This window comes from Oncorhynchus kisutch, unplaced genomic scaffold (genome assembly GCF_002021735.2).
Source record: "Oncorhynchus kisutch isolate 150728-3 unplaced genomic scaffold, Okis_V2 scaffold976, whole genome shotgun sequence".
Lineage (NCBI taxonomy): Eukaryota > Metazoa > Chordata > Actinopteri > Salmoniformes > Salmonidae > Oncorhynchus > Oncorhynchus kisutch.
In genome coordinates, this window is record NW_022262921.1 from 5,001 (window position 1) to 30,036 (window position 25,036).

Below are 25,036 nucleotides of genomic sequence, written 5' to 3' on the forward strand. Positions count from 1 at the left end.
AGGGGGAGGAAGTTTAACAGGTTCTGGTCCTGCAGGTCCGACTGGGGAACGAGCACACACACCCACACACACACACAACACACACACACCACATTGAGTTCAACACAACTGGGGAAGGTATAGAAACATTTTATTGTACACTTTCACATCCAAGTACATTTTTAAGTAGGAAACGTAATGAATTGTAATTAGTAAATTGCATGCCAGCAGCACACCACCCTGTGTCCTACTGCTGGCTTGCTTCAGAAGCTAAGCAGGGTCGGTCCTGATTGGTCCCTGGATGGGAGACCACCCTGTGTCCTACTGCTGGCTTGCTTCAGAAGCTAAGCAGGGTCGGTCCTGATTGGTCCCTGGATGGGAGACCACCCTGTGTCCCACTGCTGGCTTGTTTCAGAAGCTAAGCAGGGTCGGTCCTGATTGGTCCCTGGATGGGAGACCACCCTGTGTCCCACTGCTGGCTTGTTTCAGAAGCTAAGCAGGGTCGGTCCTGATTGGTCCCTGGATGGGAGACCACCCTGTGTCCCACTGCTGGCTTGCTTCAGAAGCTAAGCAAGGTCGGTCCTGATTGGTCCCTGGATGGGAGACCACCCTGTGTCCCACTGCTGGCTTGTTTCAGAAGCTAAGCAGGGTCGGTCCTGATTGGTCCCTGGATGGGAGACCAGATGCTACTGGAAGTGGTGTTGAAGGGCCAGTAGGAGGCACTCTTTCTTCTGGTCTTAATAAAATAAAATCATAATAATATTGCCCTGTGTAGGGTGCTGTCTTTCGTTAAACAGGTGTCGTAACTCTCTGAGGTCACTAAAAATCCCTTGGCACTGTAAAAATGTTTTTCAGAGAAATGATTGTAAACGTAGTTAAGGTTGGTGTTCGTTAAGTGCCAAGGGATTCCAGGCTAAACTCCCAATATGGCCACCTAATCATCCTCAGCTTCCAATTGGCTCATTCATCCCCCTCCTCTGTAACTATTCCCCAGGTCGTTGCTGTAAATGATCATGTGTTCTCAGTCAACTTACCTGGTCAAATTATATCAGATAATGCTACTCTTGGTACTATGCATTGGAACCAAACCCTTCTGTCCAATAGTATTGTGGTACTATGCATTGGAACCAAACCCTTCTGTCCAATAGTATTGTGGTACTATGCATTGGAACCAAACCCTTCTGTCCAATAGTATTGTGGTACTATGCATTGGAAACAAACCCTTCTGTCCAATAGGATTGTGGTACGAATCGAAACACAGACAGTCCGACTCACCGGCAGGTGTTCCAGTAAGGAGGTGACGCTCTCAGAGACATAGATGATGTTCCCGTCTGTCATTATCGCTATGAAGAATCCATCTAGAGCCTAACAACACAACATTACACTTTAGTTAATATGACTGTAACCAGTCTGTCATTACTACTGTGAAGAATCCATCCAGAGCCTAACACAACATTACACTTTAGTTAATACGACTGTTACAGTAGGGTAGTACTGTAGTAGTAGTAATATTAGGGTAGTACTGTAGTAGTATTAATAATAGTAGGGTAGTACTGTAGTAGTAATAGTAGTGTAATACTGTAGTAATATTAGTAATAGTAGGATAGTACTGTAGTAGTATTAATAATAGTAGGGTAGTACTGTAGTAATATTAGTAATAGTAGGGTAATACTGTAGTAGTATTAGTAGGGTAGTACTGTAGTAGTAGTAATAGTAGTAGGGTAGTACTGTAGTAGTAGTAATAGTAGTAGGGTAGTACTGTAGTAGTAATAGTAGTGTAATACTGTAGTAATATTAGTAATAGTAGGATAGTACTGTAGTAGTATTAATAATAGTAGGGTAGTACTGTAATAGTAGGGTAATACTGTAGTAGTATTAATAATAGTAGGGTAGTACTGTAATAGTAGGGTAATACTGTAGTAGTATTAATAATAGTAGGGTAGTACTGTAGTAATATTAGTATTAGTAGGGTAGTACTGTAGTAATATTAGTATTAGTAGGGTAGTACTGTAGTAGTAATAGTAGGGTAATACTGTAGTAATATTAGTAATAGTAGGGTAATACTGTAGTAGTATTAGTAGGGTAGTACAGTAGTAGTATTAGTAGGGTAATACTGTAGTAATATTAGTAATAGTAGGGTAGTATTGTAGTAGTATTAGTGGGGTAGTACTGTAGTAGTAATAGGGTAGTACTGTAGTAGTAGTAATAGTAGAGTAGTACTGTAGTAGTAGCATTAGTAGAGTAGTACTGTAGTAGTAATAGGGTAGTACTGTAGTAGTAGTAATAGTAGGGTAGTACTGTAGTAGTAGTAATAGTAGGGTAGTACTATAGTAGTAGTAATAGTAGAGTAGTACTGTAGTAGTATTAGTAGGGTAATACTGTAGTAGTAATAGTAGGGTAATACTGTAGTAGTAGTAGTAGTAATAGCAGGGTAGTATTGTAGTAGTATTAGTAGGGTAATACTGTAGTAATATTAATAATAGTAGGGTAGTATTGTAGTAGTATTAGTAGGGTAGTACTGTAGTAGTAATAGTAGGGTAATACTGTAGTAATATTAGTAATAGTAGGGTAGTATTGTAGTAGTATTAGTAGGGTAGTACAGTAGTAGTAATAGTAGGGTAATACTGTAGTAATACTAGTAATAGTAGGGTAGTATTGTAGTAGTATTAGTAGGGTAGTACTGTATTAGTAATAGTAGTGTAATACTGTAGTAATATTAGTAATAGTAGGATAGTACTGTAGTAGTATTAATAATAGTAGGGTAGTACTGTAGTAATATTAGTATTAGTAGGGTAGTACTGTAGTAGTAATAGTAGGGTAATACTGTAGTAATATTAGTAATAGTAGGGTAATACTGTAGTAGTATTAGTAGGGTAGTACTGTAGTAGTAGTAATAGTAGTAGGGTAGTACTGTAGTAGTAGTAATAGTAGTAGGGTAGTACTGTAGTAGTAATAGTAGTGTAATACTGTAGTAATATTAGTAATAGTAGGATAGTACTGTAGTAGTATTAATAATAGTAGGGTAGTACTGTAGTAATATTAGTATTAGTAGGGTAGTACTGTAGTAATATTAGTATTAGTAGGGTAGTACTGTAGTAGTAATAGTAGGGTAATACTGTAGTAATATTAGTAATAGTAGGGTAATACTGTAGTAGTATTAGTAGGGTAGTACTGTAGTAGTATTAGTAGGGTAATACTGTAGTAATATTAGTAATAGTAGGGTAGTATTGTAGTAGTATTAGTGGGGTAGTACTGTAGTAGTAATAGGGTAGTACTGTAGTAGTAATAGGGTAGTACTGTAGTAGTAGTAATAGTAGAGTAGTACTGTAGTAGTAGTATTAGTAGAGTAGTACTGTAGTAGTAATAGGGTAGTACTGTAGTAGTAGTAATAGTAGGGTAGTACTGTAGTAGTAGTAATAGTAGGGTAGTACTGTAGTAGTAGTAATAGTAGAGTAGTACTGTAGTAGTATTAGTAGGGTAATACTGTAGTAGTAATAGTAGGGTAATACTGTAGTAGTAGTAGTAGTAATAGCAGGGTAGTATTGTAGTAGTATTAGTAGGGTAATACTGTAGTAATATTAGTAATAGTAGGGTAGTACTGTAGTAGTAATAGTAGGGTAGTATTGTAGTAGTATTAGTAGGGTAGTACAGTAGTAGTAATAGTAGGGTAATACTGTAGTAATACTAGTAATAGTAGGGTAGTATTGTAGTAGTATTAGTAGGGTAGTACAGTAGTAGTAATAGTAGGGTAATACTGTAGTAATATTAGTAATAGTAGGGTAGTATTGTAGTAGTATTAGTAGTGTAGTACAGTAGTAGTAGTATTAGTAGGGTAGTACTGTAGTAGTAATAGTAGGGTAGTATTGTAGTAGTATTAGTAGGGTAGTACAGTAGTAGTAGTAATAGTAGGGTAATACTGTAGTAATATTAGTAATAGTAGGGTAGTATTGTAGTAGTATTAGTAGGGTAGTATTGTAGTAGTATTAGTAGGGTAGTACAGTAGTAGTATTAGTAGGGTAGTACAGTAGTAGTAATCGTAGGGTAGTACAGTAGTAGTATTAGTAGGGTAGTACAGTAGTAGTAATCGTAGGGTAATACTGTAGTAATATTAGTATTAGTAGGGTAGTACAGTAGTAGTAATAGTAGGGTAGTGCAGTAGTAGTATTAGTAGGGTAGTACAGTAGTAGTAATCGTAGGGTAATGTTGTGTATCTCACCTCCAGCATGAGCTGGGTGAACTCCTCGTTGCTAAGGAACGGAGGTTTCCAGTCCTGTCTGATCTCACTGGACTCAGACTGAGCAGAGATCTCTGTTAGAGACACATACACATCATAGTGTTTAGAAATATACATGAGAATACGCACAAAGGGCCTCCCGGGTGGCGCAGTGGTTAAGGGCGCTGTACTGCAGCGCCAGCTGTGCCATCAGAGTCCCTGGGTTCGCGCCCAGGCTCTGTCGTAACCGGGAGGTCCGTGGGGCGACGCACAATTGGCCTAGCGTCGCCTGGGTTAGGGAGGGCTTGGTCGGTAGGGATGTCCTTGTCTCATCGCGCACCAGCGACTCCTGTGGCGGGCCGGGCGCAGTGCGCGCTAACCAAGGTTGCCAGGTGCACGGTGTTTCCTCCGACACATTGGTGCGGCTGGCTTCCGGGTTGGGATGCGCGCTGTGTTAAGAAGCAGTGCGGCTTGGTTGGGTTGTGTATCGGAGGACGCATGACTTTCAACCTTCGTCTCTCCCGAGCCCGTACGGGAGTTGTAGCGATGAGACAAGATAGTAGCTACTAAAACAATTGGACACCACGAAAAAGGGGTAAAAATTAAAATTAAGAGAATACGCACAATATACTATATAGAAATTATACATCCGAATACACCATTTATACAATACAGTCAACTTCTGATCCTGATAAGATCATAAAGGAACCTTCACCAGTCAACTTCTGATCCTGATAAGAACATAAAGGGACCTTCACCAGTCAACTTCTGATCCTGATAAGAACATAACATAAAGGGACCTTCACCAGTCAACTTCTGATCCTGATAAGATCACAAAGGGACCTTCACCAGTCAACTTCTGACCCTGATAAGAACATAACATAAAGGGACCTTCACCAGTCAACTTCTGATCCTGATAAGAACATAAAGGGACCTTCACCAGTCAACTTCTGATCCTGATAAGATCATAAAGGGACCTTAACCAGTCAACTTCTGACCCTGATAAGATCACAAAGGGACCTTCACCAGTCAACTTCTGATCCTGATAAGAACAGAACATAAAGGGACCTTCACCGGTTAACTTCTGATCCTGATAAGAACAGAACATAAAGGGACCTTCACCAGTCAACTTCTGACCCTGATAATAACATAAAGGGACCTTCACCAGTCAACTTCTGATCCTGATGAGAACAGAACATAAAGGGACCTTCACCAGTCAACTTCTGACCCTGATAATAACATAAAGGGACCTTCACCAGTCAACTTCTGATCCTGATAAGTACAGATCAAAGGGACCTTCACCAGTCAACTTCTGCCCCTGATAAGAACATAAAGGGACCTTCACCAGTCAACTTCTGACCCTGATAATAACAGAACATAAAGGGACCTTCACCAGTCAACTTCTGACCCTGATAAGAACATAAAGGGACCTTCACCAGTCAACTTCTGACCCTGATAAGAACATAAAGGGACCTTCACCAGTCAACTTCTGACCCTGATAAGAACATAAAGGGACCTTCACCAGTCAACTTCTGACCCTGATGAGAACAGAACATAAAGGGACCTTCACCAGTCAACTTCTGATCCTGATAAGAACAGATCAAAGGGACCTTCACCAGTCAACTTCTGACCCTGATAAGATCATAAAGGGACCTTCACCAGTCAACTTCTGACCCTGATGAGAACAGAACATAAAGGGACCTTCACCAGTCAACTTCTGATCCTGATAAGAACATAAAGGGACCTTCACCAGTCAACTTCTGACCCTGATAAGAACATAAAGGGACCTTCACCAGTCAACTTCTGACCCTGATAATAACATAAAGGGACCTTCACCAGTCAACTTTTGACCCTGATGAGAACAGAACATAAAGGGACCTTCACCAGTCAACTTCTGACCCTGATAAGATCAGCTCATAAAGAGACCTTCACCAGTCAACTTCTGATCCTGATAAGAACAGATCAAAGGGACCTTCACCAGTCAACTTCTGACCCTGATAAGAACAGATCAAAGGGACCTTCACCAGTCAACTTCTGATCCTGATAAGAACAGATCAAAGGGACCTTCACCAGTCAACTTCTGACCCTGATAAGATCATAAAGGGACCTTCACCAGTCAACTTCTGACCCTGATAAGAACATAAAGGGACCTTCACCAGTCAACTTCTGACCCTGATAAGATCATAAAGGGACCTTCACCAGTCAACTTCTGACCCTGATAAGAACAGAACATAAAGGGACCTTCACCAGTCAACTTCTGATCCTGATAAGAACATAAAGGGACCTTCACCAGTCAACTTCTGACCCTGATAAGATCATAAAGGGACCTTCACCAGTCAACTTCTGATCCTGATAAGAACATAAAGGGACCTTCACCAGTCAACTTCTGATCCTGATAAGAACATAAAGGGACCTTCACCAGTACCTAAAATATTATATTTTAAAACACTATTTGCTCCTCATTTCTTCAATGCACACTCCTCAATAATGTAAGTATTCATGATAATACTCAAGAATAATTACCATTTTAGTTATATGTCCATGACTCTCAAAAGCAACAGTTCCGTTTGTTCATCACAACAACAGGAAGTAGAAACAGAAAGGGGTAGTAAAGGGGCGGGTACCGTTGTGTTTACACAGGAAGTCGATGCTCTTCTGCAGGATGGTGGACTTGTCCATCTTGCGTGTGATGCCAGGCAACATGGTGCCCAGCTCCTTGATGAGGACATTGAACTGGTCTCGTCTCTTCTTCTCTGACTTGTTACGCGACACGCTGTGGATTACAATCGATTACATATTACAACACGCTGTGGATTACAATCGATTACATATTACAACACGCTGTGGATTACAATCGATAACAGATTACAATGGAGTATACTTTAAAAAAGACCATTCAATGAAGAATTAGAATGGAGAGTCACTAGCCCTTTTTATCAGTTGGGTAGTTACAATTATCTATCTATCAGTCTCACTGAATGGCAACGTGTCCCGTTTCAGCTGATCAGGGCCTAAGTGATTAGTTATGTGAAACAGCTGTGTGTTAGTTCTGTTTCAGCTGATCAGGGCCTAAGTGATTAGTTATGTGAATCAGCTGTGTGTTAGTCCTGTTTCAGCTAATCAGGGCCTAAGTGATTAGTTATGTGAATCAGCTGTGTGTTAGTCCTGTTTCAGCTGATCAGGGCCTAAGTGATTAGTTCTGTGAATCAGCTGTGTGTGTTAGTCCTGTTTCAGCTAATCAGGGCCTAAGTGATTCGTTATGTGAATCAGCTGTGTGTTAGTCCCGTTTCAGCTAATCAGGGCCTAAGTGATTAGTTATGTGAATCAGCTGTGTGTTAGGCCCTGATTAGCTGAAACGGGACTAAGTGATTAGTTATGTGAATCAGCTGTGTGTTAGTCCTGTTTCAGCTGATCAGGGCCTAAGTGATTAGTTATGTGAATCAGCTGTGTGTTAGTCCTGTTTCAGCTGATCAGGGCCTAAGTGATTAGTTATGTGAATCAGCTGTGAGTTAGTCCTGTTTCAGCTGATCAGGGCCTAAGTGATTAGTTATGTGAATCATCTGTGTGTGTTAGTCCTGTTTCAGCTGATCAGGGCCTAAGTGATTAGTTATGTGAATCAGCTGTGTGTGTTAGTCCTGTTTCAGCTGATCAGGGCCTAAGTGATTAGTTATGTGAATCAGCTGTGTGTGTTAGTCCTGTTTCAGCTGATCAGGGCCTAAGTGATTAGTTATGTGAATCAGCTGTGTGTTAGTCCTGTTTCAGCTGATCAGGGCCTAAGTGATTAGTTATGTGAATCAGCTGTGTGTGTTAGTCCTGTTTCAGCTGATCAGGACCTAAGTGATTAGTTATGTGAATCAGCCTTGTGTTAGTCCTGTTTCAGCTGATCAGGGTCTAAGTGATTAGTTAGGTGAATCAGCTGTGTGTTAGTCCTGTTTCAGCTAATCAGGGCCTAAGTGATTAGTTATGTGAATCAGCTGAGTATTAGTCCTGTTTCAGCTAATCAGGGCTTTAGTGTTAGTTGTGATTTGGAGGTCACGGAGGTGATGTCACGGCGGTGATGTCACGGCGGTGATGTCACGGTGGTGATGTCTAACCGTTTTGCTTTGTCCTTCTCATCTTCATCCATCGACCCGTCGAAGATGCTAGAATCATCCCTGAGAAAGGAAAAGGCTTATGTTAGGGCTATGTTTGAAATAAATCATCTGAAAATAGTTATTATAACATTTAACAATATGCCATCCTGAGTATGTGTGTGTATGTGTGTGAGAGATAGAGAGAAAGAGAGATTGTGAGAGAGAGGGAAAGAGAGATTGTGTGAGAGATTGGGAGAGAGAGAGAGATTGGGAGAGAGAGAGAAAGAGATTGTGAGAGAGAGAGAGATTGTGAGAGAGATTGTGAGAGAGATAGAGAGAGAGATTGTGAGAGAGATAGAGAGAGAGAGAGATTGTGAGAGAGATAGAGAGAGAGAGATTGTGAGAAAGAGAGAGAGAGAGAAAGAGATTGTGAGAAAGAGAGAGAAAGAGATTGTGAGAAAGAGAGAGAGAGAGAGAGAGAGAGATTGTGAGAGAGAGAGAGAGAGAGAGAGAGAGAGAGAGAGAGAGAGAGAGAGAGATTGTGAGAGAGAGAGAGAGAGAGAGATTGTGAGAGAGAGAGAGAGAGAGAGAGAGAGAGGTGTTGTAGTTCATAAAAAGTGTTATCCTAGTCAGTGGGTAGGAGGGAATAGCGGCTGGTATTTCTGAATGGGTACAACAGTAGGGGACAGTGTGTGTTGTGCCCGACCCTATGCTTGATGTCATGACTGGCTGTTGTTCTGGCCTGCGGCTGCAGTGAAACAGTCTTCAGGCCTGCGGCTGCAGTGAAACAGTCTTCAGGCCTGTGGCTGCAGTGAAACAGTCTTCAGGCCTGTGGCTGCAGTGAAACAGTCTTCAGGCCTGTGGCTGCAGTGAAACAGTCTTCAGGCCTGTGGCTGCAGTGAAACAGTCTTCAGGCCAGTGGCTGCAGTGAAACAGTCTTCAGGCCTGAGGGAGTCATTTGGAAGAGGACCTGGAAGGATCAGCGAGAACCGTGAATTAACACACACATCATCCATCCATAACACACTACACAGTGAATAACCACATCATCCATAACACACTACACATAGTGAATAACCACATCATCCATAACACACAACATAATGAATAAACCACATCATCCATCCATAACACACAACATAATGAATAACCACATCATCCATAACACACCACACAGTGAATAACCACATCATCCATCCATAACACACTACATAATGAATAACCACATCATCCATCTATAACACACTACACAATGAATAACCACATCATCCATAACACACCACACAGTGAATAACCACATCATCCATCCATAACACACTACATAATGAATAACCACATCATCCATCCATAACACACTACACAGTGAATAACCACATCATCCATCCATAACACACTACACAGTGAATAACCACATCATCCATCCATAACACACTACATAATGAATAACCACATCATCCATCCATCACACACTACATAATGAATAACCACATCATCCATCCATCACACACTACATAATGAATAACCACATCATCCATCCATCACACACTACATAATGAATAACCACATCATCCATCACACACTACACAGTGAATAACCACATCATCCATCCATAACACACTACACAATGAATAACCACATCATCCATCCATAACACACTACACAATGAATAACCACATCATCCATCCATCACACACTACATAATGAATAACCACATCATCCATCCATCACACACTACATAATGAATAACCACATCATCCATCCATCACACACTACATAATGAATAACCACATCATCCATCACACACTACACAGTGAATAACCACATCATCCATCCATAACACACTACACAATGAATAACCACATCATCCATCCATAACACACTACACAATGAATAACCACATCATCCATCCATCACACACTACATAATGAATAACCACATCATCCATCACACACTACACAGTGAATAACCACATCATCCATCCATAACACACTACACAATGAATAACCACATCATCCATAACACACAACATAATGAATAACCACATCATCCATCCATAACACACTACACAATGAATAACCACATCATCCATAACACACAACATAATGAATAACCACATCATCCATAACACACTACACAATGAATAACCACATCATCCATCCATAACACACTACACAGTGAATAACCACATCATCCATCCATTACACACTACACAATGAATAACCACATCATCCATCCATAACACACTACACTATGAATAACCACATCATCGATAACACACTACACAATGAATAACCACATCATCCATCCATAGCACACTACACAGTGAATAACCACATCATCCATCCATACACGTCATCCATTAATACATACAGGTCCATTTGTAAATCCATCCACATTACCCATGAAAACAGATCATCCATCTATCCAGTAGTCAACAGACATCATCTATTAAGACACATTTCCTCCATCAATAACACTCTACTGGGGCGAGGCAGCATCAACATTAAGGAAACACACAGCCATATTCTGATAGGCCCTTGTCAACGCCCACCAGCAATCACTATTCATTCACACAGCACATATAGGGCTTCAGTCACTGTCATTACTGTGTTATCCTCTAATGAAGCGTCTGTCTGTCTATCGGTCTGTCTGTCTGTCTGTCAGTCTCTCTATCGGGCTGTCTGTCTGTCTCTCTATCGGTCTGTCTGTCTGTCTCTCTATCGGTCTGTCTGTCTGTCTCTCTATCGGTCTGTCTGTCTATCTCTCTGTCTCTATGTCTGTCTGTCTGTCTGTCTCTCAGTCTGTCTGTCTCTATGGTCTCTCTATCGGTCTGTCTGTCTGTCTGTCTGTCTGTCTGTCTGTCTGTCTGTCTGTCTGTCTGTCTGTCTGTCTTTACCCCACTGCAGCCTGTGTGTGTGATCAGTTTCAGCTCGTTCTCAGGGGTTGTGGTGGGGGTCAGGGGTTAAAGGTGACTCTGAGGTCACCTCTATCATCTCTGGACACCAGACGCTGGGCCCAACACGGCCATCACTCCACCCTGCAGCACACAAATTACACTGGTCATTTTTAACATTTATAAAACAGAATATTATAAATATCCCCAATTGATCATCATTTAGGCCAATAACAATGTGTTTAATACAACCATCATCTGACATAACATCTCTGTTCGTCATCTGACATAACATCTCTGTTCATCATCTGACATAACATCTCTGTTCATCATCTGACATAACATCTCTGTTCATCATCTGACATAACATCTCTGTTCATCATCTGACATAACATCTCTGTTCATCATCTGACATAACATCTCTGTTCATCATCTGACATAACATCTCTGTTCATCATCTGACATAACATCTCTGTTCATCATCTGACATAACATCTCTGTTCATCATCTGACATAACATCTCTGTTCATCATCTGACATAACATCTCTGTTCATCATCTGACATAACATCTCTGTTCGTCATCTGACATAACATCTCTGTTCGTCATCTGACATAACATCTCTGTTCGTCATCTGACATAACATCTCTGTTCGTCATCTGACATAACATCTCTGTTCGTCATCTGACATAACATCTCTGTTCGTCATCTGACATAACATCTCTGTTCGTCATCTGACATAACATCTCTGTTCATCATCTGACATAACATCTCTGTTCATCATCTGACATAACATCTCTGTTCATCATCTGACATAACATCTCTGTTCATCATCTGACATAACATCTCTGTCATCATCTGACATAACATCTCTGTTCATCATCTGACATAACATCTCTGTTCATCATCTGACATAACATCTCTATTCATCATCTGACATAACATCTCTATTCATCATCTGACATAATATCTCTGTTCATCATCTGACATAACATCTCTGTTCATCATCTGACATAACATCTCTGTTCATCATCTGACATAACATCTCTGTTCATCATCTGACATAACATCTCTGTTCATCATCTGACATAACATCTCTGTTCATCATCTGACATAACATCTCTATTCATCATCTGACATAACATCTCTGTTCGTCATCTGACATAACATCTCTGTTCGTCATCTGACATAACATCTCTGTTCGTCATCTGACATAACATCTCTGTTCGTCATCTGACATAACATCTCTGTTCGTCATCTGACATAACATCCCTGTTCGTCATCTGACATAACATCTCTGTTCGTCATCTGACATAACATCTCTATTCGTCATCTGACATAACATCTCTGTTCGTCATCTGACATAACATCTCTGTTCATCATCTGACATAACATCTCTGTTCATCATCTGACATAACATCTCTGTTCATCATCTGACATAACATCTCTGTTCATCATCTGACATAATATCTCTATTCATCATCTGACATAATATCTCTATTCATCATCTGACATAATATCTCTATTCATCATCTGACATAACATCTCTGTTCATCATCTGACATAACATCTCTGTTCATCATCTGACATAACATCTCTGTTCATCATCTGACATAACATCTCTGTTCATCATCTGACATAACATCTCTGTTCATCATCTGACATAACACATCTCTGTTCGTCATCTGACATAACATCTCTGTTCGTCATCTGACATAACATCTCTGTTCGTCATCTGACATAACATCTCTGTTCGTCATCTGACATAACATCTCTGTTCGTCATCTGACATAACATCTCTGTTCATCATCTGACATAACATCTCTGTTCATCATCTGACATAACATCTCTGTTCATCATCTGACATAACATCTCTGTTCATCATCTGACATAACATCTCTGTTCATCATCTGACATAACATCTCTGTTCATCATCTGACATAACATCTCTGTTCATCATCTGACATAACATCTCTGTTCATCATCTGACATAACATCTCTGTTCATCATCTGACATAACATCTCTATTCATCATCTGACATAACATCTCTGTTCATCATCTGACATAACATCTCTGTTCATCATCTGACATAACATCTCTATTCATCATCTGACATAACATCTCTGTTCATCATCTGACATAACATCTCTGTTCATCATCTGACATAACATCTCTGTTCATCATCTGACATAACATCTCTGTTCATCATCTGACATAACATCTCTGTTCATCATCTGACATAACATCTCTGTTCATCATCTGACATAACATCTCTGTTCATCATCTGACATAACATCTCTGTTCATCATCTGACATAACATCTCTGTTCATCATCTGACATAACATCTCTGTTCATCATCTGACATAACATCTCTGTTCATCATCTGACATAACATCTCTGTTCATCATCTGACATAACATCTCTGTTCATCATCTGACATAACATCTCTGTTCATCATCTGACATAACATCTCTGTTCATCATCTGACATAACATCTCTATTCATCATCTGACATAATATCTCTGTTCATCATCTGACATCACATCTCTGTTCATCATCTGACATAACATCTCTGTTCATCATCTGACATAACATCTCTGTTCATCATCTGACATAACATCTCTATTCATCATCTGACATAATATCTCTGTTCATCATCTGACATAACATCTCTATTCATCATCTGACATAACATCTCTGTTCATCATCTGACATAACATCTCTATTCATCATCTGACATAACATCTCTGTTCATCATCTGACATAACATCTCTATTCATCATCTGACATAACATCTCTGTTCATCATCTGACATAACATCTCTATTCGTCATCTGACATAACATCTCTGTTCGTCATCTGACATAACATCTCTGTTCGTCATCTGACATAACATCTCTGTTCGTCATCTGACATAACATCTCTGTTCATCATCTGACATAACATCTCTGTTCATCATCTGACATAACATCTCTGTTCATCATCTGACATAACATCTCTGTTCATCATCTGACATAACATCTCTGTTCATCATCTGACATAACATCTCTGTTCATCATCTGACATAACATCTCTGTTCATCATCTGACATAACATCTCTGTTCGTCATCTGACATAACATCTCTGTTCGTCATCTGACATAACATCTCTGTTCGTCATCTGACATAACATCTCTGTTCGTCATCTGACATAACATCTCTGTTCATCATCTGACATAACATAACATCTCTGTTCATCATCTGACATAACATAACATCTCTGTTCATCATCTGACATAACATCTCTGTTCGTCATCTGACATAACATCACATCTCTGTTCGTCATCTGACATAACATCACATCTCTGTTCATCATCTGACATAACATCTCTGTTCGTCATCTGACATAACATCACATCTCTGTTCGTCATCTGACATAACATCACATCTCTGTTCGTCATCTGACATAACATCTCTGTTCGTCATCTGACATAACATCTCTGTTCATCATCTGACATATCATCTCTGTTCATCATCTGACATAACATCTCTCGATCCCATTGGTCCATTCACTCTACCAGGGAGATCCCATTGGTCCCTTCACTCTACCAGGGAGATCCCATTGGTCCATTCACTCTACCAGGGAGATCCCATTGGTCCATTCACTCTACCAGGGAGATCCCATTGAACCCTTCACTCTACCAGGGAGATCCCATTGGTCCCTTCACTCTACCAGGAAGATCCCATTGGTCCTTTCACTCTACCAGGAAGATCCCATTGGTCCTTTCACTCTACCAGGAAGATCCCATTGGTCCATTCACTCTACCAGGAAGATCCCATTAGACATTTACGACAGACATCTTTTTTAATTTTAAATGTGAAAATTGGGGTTTTAAGCTGGGTGTCTGAAAAGCACTGTCACAACTGTTGAGATAAAAATGGGCTTTATAAAAACACATTTAAATTGTATTGTAAATGTGCAACGTGAACCCTCGCCGAGGAAACCAACACACATTTAAATGTCAGACATAATACTAAAAACATACATCAGACATTTGATAGTAGGGAAACATATCTAGAGGGTGAAACTAATTCTCCTGCTACAAAGACAAGAGCAGCCCCAGTAGCACGAGGGCAGCCCCAGTAGCACGAGGACAGCCCCAGTAGCACGAGAGCAGCCCCAGTAGCACGAGAGCAGCCCCAGTAGCACGAGGGCAGCCCCAGTAGCACGAGGGCAGCCCCAGTAGCACGAGAGCAGCCCCGGTAGCACGAGAGCAGCCCCGGTAGCACGAGAGCAGCCCCGGTAGCACGAGGGCAGCCCCGGTAGCACGAGGGCAGTCCTAGTAGCACGAGGGCAGTCCTAGTAGCACGAGGGCAGCCCTAGTAGCACGAGGGCAGTCCTAGTAGCACGAGGGCAGCCCTAGTAGCACGAGGGCAGTCCTAGTAGCACGAGGGCAGTCCTAGTAGCACAAGGGCAGCCCTAGTAGCACGAGGGCAGTACTAGTAGCACGAGGGCAGCCCTAGTAGCACGAGGGCAGTCCTAGTAGCACGAGGTCAGCCCTAGTAGCACGAGGTCAGCCCTAGTAGCACGAGGTCAGCTCTAGTAGCACGAGGTCAGCTCTAGTAGCACGAGGTCAGCTCTAGTAGCACGAGGTCACCCTAGTAGCACGAGGGCAGTCCTAGTAGCACGAGAGCAGCCCTAGTAGCACGAGGACAGCCCTAGTAGCACGAGGTCAGCCTAGTAGCACGAGGTCAGCCCTAGTAGCACGAGGTCAGCCCTAGTGGCACGAGGTCACCCTAGTAGCACGAGGGCAGCCCTAGTAGCACGAGGTCACCCTAGTAGCACGAGGGCAGCCCTAGTAGCACGAGGGCAGCCCTAGTAGCACGAGGTCAGCCCTAGTAGCACGAGGTCACCCTAGTAGCACGAGGTCACCCTAGTAGCACGAGGGCAGTCCTAGTAGCACGAGAGCAGCCCTAGTAGCACGAGGACAGCCCTAGTAGCACAAGGTCAGCCTAGTAGCACGAGGGCAGCCCTAGTAGCACGAGGTCACCCTAGTAGCACGAGGTCACCCTAGTAGCACGAGGTCAGCCCTAGTAGCACGAGGGCAGCCCTAGTAGCACGAGGGCAGCCCTAGTAGCACGACAGCAGCCCTAGTAGCACGAGGTCACCCTAGTAGCACGACGGCAGCTCTAGTAGCACGAGGGCAGCCCTAGTAGCACGAGGGCAGCCCTAGTAGCACGAGGTCAGCTCTAGTAGCACGAGGGCAGCTCTAGTAGCACAAGGTCAGCCACCTGGTTCAAATATGGATTCAATCAAGCCCTTGACTTAACTCAAATCAGGTGTTGTCACTGGAACAAGAGGCTGCAGTATATCGTTATACTACACTGAACCAAAAATATAAACACAACATGTAAAGTGTTGGTCCCATTTTTCATGAGCTGAAATAAAAGATCCCAGAAATGTTCCATATGCACAAAAAGCTTATTTCAAATTTTAAGGCACTACATCTCAGTGCCAGAGACATCACTGCAGACCCTGGTTCGATCATTGGCTGTATCACAACCGGCCGTGATTGGGAGTCCCATAGGATCCGCGCACAATTGGCCCAGCGTCGTCCGTGTTAGGGTTTGGCCCGGGGGTAGGCCGTCATTGTAAATAAGAATTTGTTCTTAACTGACTTGCCTAGTTACATAAAGGCAAAATACAAATAAAGATGACAAATTGTTGCGTCACTCATCCGCCGTCATCACCTCATGTTTCAGCATGATAATGCGCGGGCCCATGTCGCAACGATCTGTACACAATTCCTGGAAGCTGAAAATGTCCCAGTTCTTCCGTGGCTTGTACACACACTCACCAGACATGTTACCCAATGAACATGTTTGGATGCAGTAGTTTGACGTGTACGACAGTGTTCCAGTTCCCACCAATATCCGCTAACTTCGCACAACCATTGAAGAGTGGGGGCAACATTCCACAGGCCACAAAACATCAACAGCCTGATCAACTTTATGCGAAGGAGAAGAGTCGCGCTGCGTGAGGCAAATGGTGGTCACACCAGACACGGACTGATTTTCTGATTCACGCCCCTACCTTTTTTTAAGGTATCTGTGACCAACAGATTCATATCTGTATTCTCAGTCATATAAAATCCATAGATTAGGGCCTAATGAATTTATTTCATTTGACTGATTTCCTTATATGATCTGTGACTCAGTTAAATCTATGAAATTGTTTCATGTTGCGATTATATTTTTCTTCAGTATAGAATTCACCCTACCTATAATTCACCCTACCTATAATTCACACTACCTATAATTCACCCTACCTATAATTCACTCTACCTATAATTCACCCTACCTAGAATTCACTCTACCTAGAATTCACCCTACCTAGAATTCACCCTACCTAGAATTCACCCTACCTAGAATTCACCCTACCTATAATTCACTCTACCTATAATTCACCCTACCTAGAATTCACTCTACCTAGAATTCACCCTTCCTATAATTCACCCTTCCTATAATTCACCCTTCCTATAATTCACCCTTCCTATAATTCACCCTCCCTATAATTCACCCTTCCTATAATTCACCCTACCTATAATTCACCCTACCTATAATTCACCCTTCCTATAATTCACCCTACCTATAATTCACCCTACCTATAATTCACCCTTCCTATAATTCACCCTACCTATAATTCACCCTACCTATAATTCACCCTTCCTATAATTCACCCTACCTATAATTCACCCTACCTATAATTCACCCTTCCTATAATTCACCCTACCTATAATTCACCCTTCCTATAATTCACCCTACCTATAATTCACCCTACCTATAATTCACCCTACCTATAATTCACCCTTCCTATAATTCACCCTACCTATAATTCACCCTACCTATAATTCACCCTACCTATAATTAACCCTACCTATAATTCACCCTACCTATAATTCACCCTACCTATAATTCACCCTTCCTATAATTCACCCTACCTATAATTCACCCTACCTATAATTCACCCTACCTATAATTCACCCTTCCTATAATTCACCCTACCTATAATTCACCCTACCTATAATTCACCCTACCTATAATTCACCCTACCTATAATTCACCCTACCTATAATTCACCCTACCTATAATTCACCCTACCTATAATTCACCCTACCTATAATTCACCCTACCTATAATTCACCCTACCTATAATTCACCCTTCCTATAATTCACCCTTCCTATAATTCACCCTTCCTATAATTCACCCTACCTATAATTCACCCTTCCTATAATTCACCCTACCTATAATTCACCCTACCTATAATTCACCCTACCTATAATTCACCCTACCTATAATTCACCCTACCTATAATTCACCCTACCTATAATTCACCCTACCAATAATTCACCCTACCTATAATTCACCCTACCTATAATTCACCCTTCCTATAATTCACCCTTCCTATAATTCACCCTACCTATAATTCACCCTACCTATAATTCACCCTACCTATAATTCACCCTACCTATAATTCACCCTACCTATAATTCACCCTACCAATAATTCACCCTACCTATAATTCACCCTACCTATAATTCACCCTACCTATAATATATACATACTGACAAATACGTTCACATGGTGATGTTTCTATTAGTTTAAAAAACAAAAACAGTTTGTTCTTAACATTTGAAAAAAGGTTTTCTTAGATGATGATTTGAAATGCCCCTGATGTCTATAGGTAAATGATTCCAGTCAGCTGGCCCTTTGTATCTGACAGATCTTTACTGTAAACCTCATGGTGTAGCTTTGGGATGTGGAATTGCTGTGTATGAAATATGATAATGCGATGGGGGAACTGATAGGCCTATGATTTGCAGCCTACTGTCAACATGAGTAGTGAGCCTTGTAACGTTAGGTGTTCCTTAATATATAAAAAGAGACAATTAAAGTTACATTCAAAAAAACATGTTTGATACCAATGCAGTTGTCTTCTGTTTGGAAGTGACAGTCAATTCAGTGATTCATGGCGCGGCAGGTAGTTTAGTGGTTAGTGCGTTGGGCTAGTAACCGAAAGGTTGTTTTCGCCGAGCTGACAAGGTGAAAATATGTTGTTCTGCCCCTGAACAAGGCAGTTAACCCACCGTTCCTAGGCCGTCATAAGGATGTGTTCTTAACTGACTTGCCAAGTTAAATGAAAGGCCAAATAGATAAATAAAAAATCCTACATTTGGGCAATGATTCAATCATACATCTTTCGAAGATCGTTATAAATGACATCTAATCCGCTAGTATAAAACCGCAGAAAAACGGATACGCGCGGTGGATGTTGTATAACTAAAACCATTGCTAAAGAAGAGCCACAGGTGTTCGCGTTATATAACTGAAAAATATATCCTCCAACCAGAAGAACCTTCCCAGGTAAAACAGTGGACCGTTTTCTTAGAATTCCGACGACGGGGATCCATTCTTAGAACCCTGAACTGACTTCCAAAACGTAGAATGACATTCTAACGACGTCTCAATCAATCACCAAGAGCGACATATGTCACATTTTGACATATGTCAAAAGCCTGGCGGGTACCCGAGTCCAGCCAAGCTGTCACGCAACTATTGACATTGACACAGTGTTAGTTAAAGCTAGCCTAGCAGCGCATCTTCAACAATGTAGCGATTCTACGTTCGAAATGGTTACAATTTCCTCGAAAACGGGAACATCAAATAGATAGTCATGCCGCAGGAGATAGCGATGACAAAAACATTTCGCAGCAGACGCGCACACACACACATAAGCACACATTCACACGCTCGCCCACTCACACAGTGCTCTCTCTCGAATGTGGGTCAGTGGGCCTTGTCGTGTCCCGAGCGTGCGGAAACGGTTCCAAAGCCCCATCTGCAGTCTTCGGTTCGCTTCCGTGGGCTAAAAATATATTTGTACACCTCTCCGCTGAGCGACTTCCCCGTACAACAAGATATTTAACGTTATATAACTGTATGTTTTAACATCTTACCTGCCCCAATTTTTTTTGTTGATTTAATGGCTCCGCGTTTTTGTTTTTCAGAGGTTGATTCGGGGGGGGTTGGACTCGAGCTCGGAGAAAAACAGGCTTCTACTTCATATTCCGCCATTCAGTCATGCGCAATAGAGAATACAGGGAGCACTATTTGGCAAGTACAGTAAGAGGTACTGCAAAAGCAGAGCAAGGCAACAAGTCAACAGCGACAAAAACAGGATATTATGGGTGCTTCGGGGCTATTTTATGAATACGTCAGTTTGAAAAGTAGTTTGTTTTTGCTTTATAAATGACCTTGTAAGACTGGTTGTGAAACAAAGTGTGAAATATGATAATGCAATGGGGAACTGATAGGCCTATGATTCGCAGCCTACTGTATTTGTATGATAGGCTATTTATAGACGTAAAAACACGAAACAATCACAGCAAGAATTTCATTGCTACTTTCTTTACATTTCTCAACCCCTCGGTGCATTGTGAATGTCATGGGTCATGATGATTCACTGCATGGAAGTAGGCTATAGTTAAATAGACTAAAGGTTAAATAAAAAAATAGTTTCATTTTCCCACTTCACAGAATCACAGTTCCACCGTTGCAAAATCACTGTGATTTATCCTAGGGTCATTTAAAGATACGATACGTTCACATAGCCTATATATGATACGTTCACGTAGCCTATATATGATACGTTCACATAGCCTATATATGATACGTTCACATAGCCTATATATATATGATACGTTCACATAGTCTATATATGATACGTTCACATAGTCTATATATGATACGTTCACATAGCCTATATATGATACGTTGACATAGCTTATATATATATGATACGTTGACATAGCTTATATATATATATGATACGTTCACATAGCCTATATATGATACGTTCACATAGCCTATATATGATACGTTCACATAGCCTATATATGATGCTGATATTTCTAGAGCAACAACAGGTTTCTATCGCTGCAATCGAGGAACTGTTCAGGAAGAGGGTTTCCCCTCTATCGTCCAATCACAGGCTCTGGATGTCCGTGACGCAATAAGTCAGAAAATGGTACGAGGTCCCCCTGTCAGTACACGTTTAATACTGTATCCATGGTGAGTGTACGGAATAGCTTCAATTCGTCTGGGCGTGAACTCTGCAAGGTGTCGAAAGCGTTTCCACAGGAATGCCGGCCCATGTTGACTCCCAATGCTTCCTGGAAAGCAAGAGACAAATAATCCCTTTTATAATGAAGCATTGCGTGTATATCATCGCAAATGCGTAGGAGCATAGAGCAACAGAGTCGAGGCACTTTACAGAAGTTGTACACATGAGGAAATAGTTTAGTAGCCTTGGGTCCGGGACGTTTGTTTTTGCTTATATAAACGCATTTCATGCAATTCTACCTCATTTTACACGACTGGAGACTTTGGCAAAAATATTTTTTAATATCACACATATGATCGAAACGACAGGGTACTTTGACACTGACAAACTGACCAGCTGAGATAAATGAAAACGAACTTGTCATGAATCCATCAATAGCCTAGGTCCAGGTTTGTGGAGACATATTGTAGACTACAATATCAGGAGGAAATGATCGTCATTAAAATTCTTTCCGGTTTCACTGACTCACCCAATGACGCACAGCTCAGTCACTGGTGGAGGCCGATGAGCTCGTGCCAAAAGTCTGTCTAAAACAATATTTGGAAGTTCATCAAATGTTTTGGTAGCCTAGAGCAGACAGATGAGAATATTATCTTTTCAGCAGGAGCCATTTGCTTTACAACCTGTGTTTTCCTGCGATTGTATTTGAAATGATGTGAAAGGCCTGTTCTGTCTGCATGCTGTTCACTTGTGATTGGACAACACATACTCCACAGCTAGGCTATTTAAAACAATGCCTTGTGATTGGGCAACACATACTCCACAGCTAGGCTATTTAAAACAATGCCTTGTGATTGGGCAACACATACTCCACAGCTAGGCTATTTTAAAACAATGCCTTGTGATTGGACAACACATACTCCACAGCTAGGCTATTTTAAAACAATGCCTTGTGATTGGGCAACACATACTCCACAGCTAGGCTATTTTAAAACAATGCCTTGTGATTGGACAACACATACTCCACAGCTAGGCTATTTTAAAACAATGCCTTGTGATTGGGCATCACATACTCCACAGCTAGGCTATTTTAAAACAATGCCTTGTGATTGGACAACACATACTCCACAGCTAGGCTATTTTAAAACAATGCCTTGTGATTGGGCAACACATACTCCACAGCTAGGCTATTTTAGAACAATGCCTTGTGATTGGGCAACACATACTCCACAGCTAGGCTATTTTAAAACAATGCCTTGTGATTGGGCAACACATACTCCACAGCTAGGCTATTTTAAAACAATGCCTTGTGATTGGGCTAGCATGGTAGTAGCACAAACAAAACCTGGTTCAGTCTGCAGTCCAACAGACACTGGGAGACAAATGCACCTTTCAGCAGGACAATAACCTAGAACACTAGGCCACATGTACACTGGAGTTGGTTACCAAGACGACAGTGAATGTTCCTGAGTGGCCTAGTTACAGTTTTGACTTAAATCGTTTCAGGGGTGTATCGACTCAGGGGTGTATTGACTCAGGGGTGTGTCGACTCGGGGGTGTGTCAACTCGGGGGTGTATCGACTCAGGGATGTATCGTCTCAGGGCTGTGTCGACTCAGGGGTGTATCGACTCAGGGCTGTGTCGACTCAGGGGTGTATCGACTCAGGGCTGTGTCGACTCAGGGGTGTATTGACTCAGGGGTGTGAATACCTTTTCTAAATTAGATATTTACAGTGCCTTCGGGAAAGTATTCAGCCGTATTCTAAAATGGATTCAATAAAACCCATTTTCACACTAACCGATCGCTGCAGCTGTACATAGTCTATTGGTAAATAGCCCACCCTTTTCACCTACCTCATCCCCGTACTGTTTCTATTTATTTACTTTTCTGCTCTTCTGCACACCAATATCTCTACCTGTACATGACCATCTGATCTTTTATCACTCCAGTGTTAATCTGCAAAATTGTAATTATTTGCCTACCTCCTCATGCCTTTTGCACACATTGTATATAGACCCCCCCTTCGTTTTCTACTGTGTTATTGACTTGTTAATTGTTTACTCCATGTGTAACTCTTTGTTGTATGCTCACACTGCTATGCTTTATCTTGGCCAGGTCGCAGTTGCAAATGAGAACTTGTTCTCAACTAGCCTACCTGGTTAAATAAAGGTGAAATAAAATAAAAATAAAAATTGTAAAAAAAACAGAAATATCTTATTTACATAAGTATTCAGAACCTTTGCTGTGAGATTCAAAATTGAGCTCAGCTGCATCCTGTTTGGAACTGTTTCCACACCCTTGATCCTCAGCTGCATCCTGTTTGGAACTGTTTCCACACCCTTGATCCTCAGGTCCATCCTGTTTCCATTGATCATCCTTGATCCTCAGGTGCATCCTGTTTCCATTGATCACCCTTGAGATGTTTCTACAACTTGATTGGAGTCTACTTGTGGTAAATTCAATTGATTGGACATGTTTTGGAAAGGCGCACACCCATCTATATTAAGGTCCCACAGTTGACAGTGCATGTCAGAGCCAAAACCAAGCCATGAGGTTGAAGGAATTGTCCGTAGAGCTCTGAGACAGGATTGTGTCGAGGCACAGATCTGGGGAAGGTTGAGAAAACATTTCTGCAGCATTGAAGGTCCCCAAGAACACAGTGGCCTCCATTGTTAAATGGTGAAGTTTGGAAACACCAACACCCTTCCCGAGAGCTGGCTGCCTGGCCAATCGGGAGAGAAGGGCCTTGGTCAGGAAGTGACCAAGAACCCGATGGTCACTCTGACAGAGCTCCAGAGTTCCTCTGTGGAGATGGGAGAACCTTTCAGAATCACAACAATCTTTGCAGCACTCCACCAATCAGACATTTATGGTATAGTGGCCTGACGGAAGCCACTCCTCAGTAAAAAGCACATGACAGCCTGTTCTGAGTTTGTCAAAAGGCATCTGACGGATTCTCAGACCATGAGAAACAGATTCTCTGGTCTGATTAAACCAAGCTTGAACTCTTTGGCCTGAAGGTCAAGCGTCTGGAGGAAACCTGGCACCATCCCTACGGTGAAGCATGTTGGTCACAGTTATCCTTCTTGATCTGCAGCAGACTGATATAGAATCTATCCTATGATGTTGAACTGCAGTCTACTGATATAGAATCTATCCTATGATGTTGAACTGCAGCAGACTGATATAGAATCTATCCTATGATGTTGAACTGCAGCAGACTGATATAGAATCTATCCTATGATGTTGAACTGCAGCAGACTGATATATAATCTATCCTATGATGTTGAACTGCAGTCGACTGATATAGAATCTATCCTATGATGTTGAACTGCAGCAGACTGAGACATAGAATCTATCCTATGATGTTGAACTGGAGCAGACTGATATAGAATCTATCCTATGATGTTGAACTGGAGCAGACTGAGACAGAATCAATCCTATGATGTTGAACTGGAGCAGACTGAGACATAGAATCTATCCTATGATGTTGAACTGCAGCAGACTGATATAGAATCTATCCTATGATGTTGAACTGCAGCAGACTGATATAGAATCTATCCTATGATGTTGAACTGCAGCAGACTGAAATAGAATCTATCCTATGATGTTGAACTGCAGCAGACTGATATAGAATCTATCCTATGATATTGAACTGCAGCAGACTGAGACATAGAATCTATCCTATGATATTGAACTGCAGCAGACTGATATAGAATCTATCCTATGATATTGAACTGCAGCAGACTGAAACATTGGAGACTGACATGTTTAT

General features: G+C 41.5%; 1 protein-coding gene across 1 annotated transcript in view; it reads right to left on the reverse strand.

Annotated features, from left to right (window-relative positions):
- The window catches only part of LOC116363971 (circadian locomoter output cycles protein kaput-like), a 21,374-nt gene extending 510 nt beyond the window's left edge, over positions 1-20,864 (reverse strand). Inside the window, exons 1-8 of the mRNA XM_031817287.1 lie at positions 20,155-20,864; positions 11,162-11,302; positions 8,972-9,235; positions 8,287-8,346; positions 6,817-6,965; positions 4,196-4,287; positions 1,255-1,344; positions 1-41 (exon numbers count right to left, since the gene is read on the reverse strand). The exon at positions 1-41 is cut by the window's left edge and continues 80 nt beyond it. Coding sequence (XP_031673147.1) covers positions 1-41; positions 1,255-1,344; positions 4,196-4,287; positions 6,817-6,965; positions 8,287-8,346; positions 8,972-8,988 — 449 coding nt within the window. The 5' untranslated portion in view covers positions 8,989-9,235; positions 11,162-11,302; positions 20,155-20,864. The remainder of the gene's footprint in view (positions 42-1,254; positions 1,345-4,195; positions 4,288-6,816; positions 6,966-8,286; positions 8,347-8,971; positions 9,236-11,161; positions 11,303-20,154) is intronic.
- Positions 20,865-25,036: the final 4,172 nt, after the last annotated feature.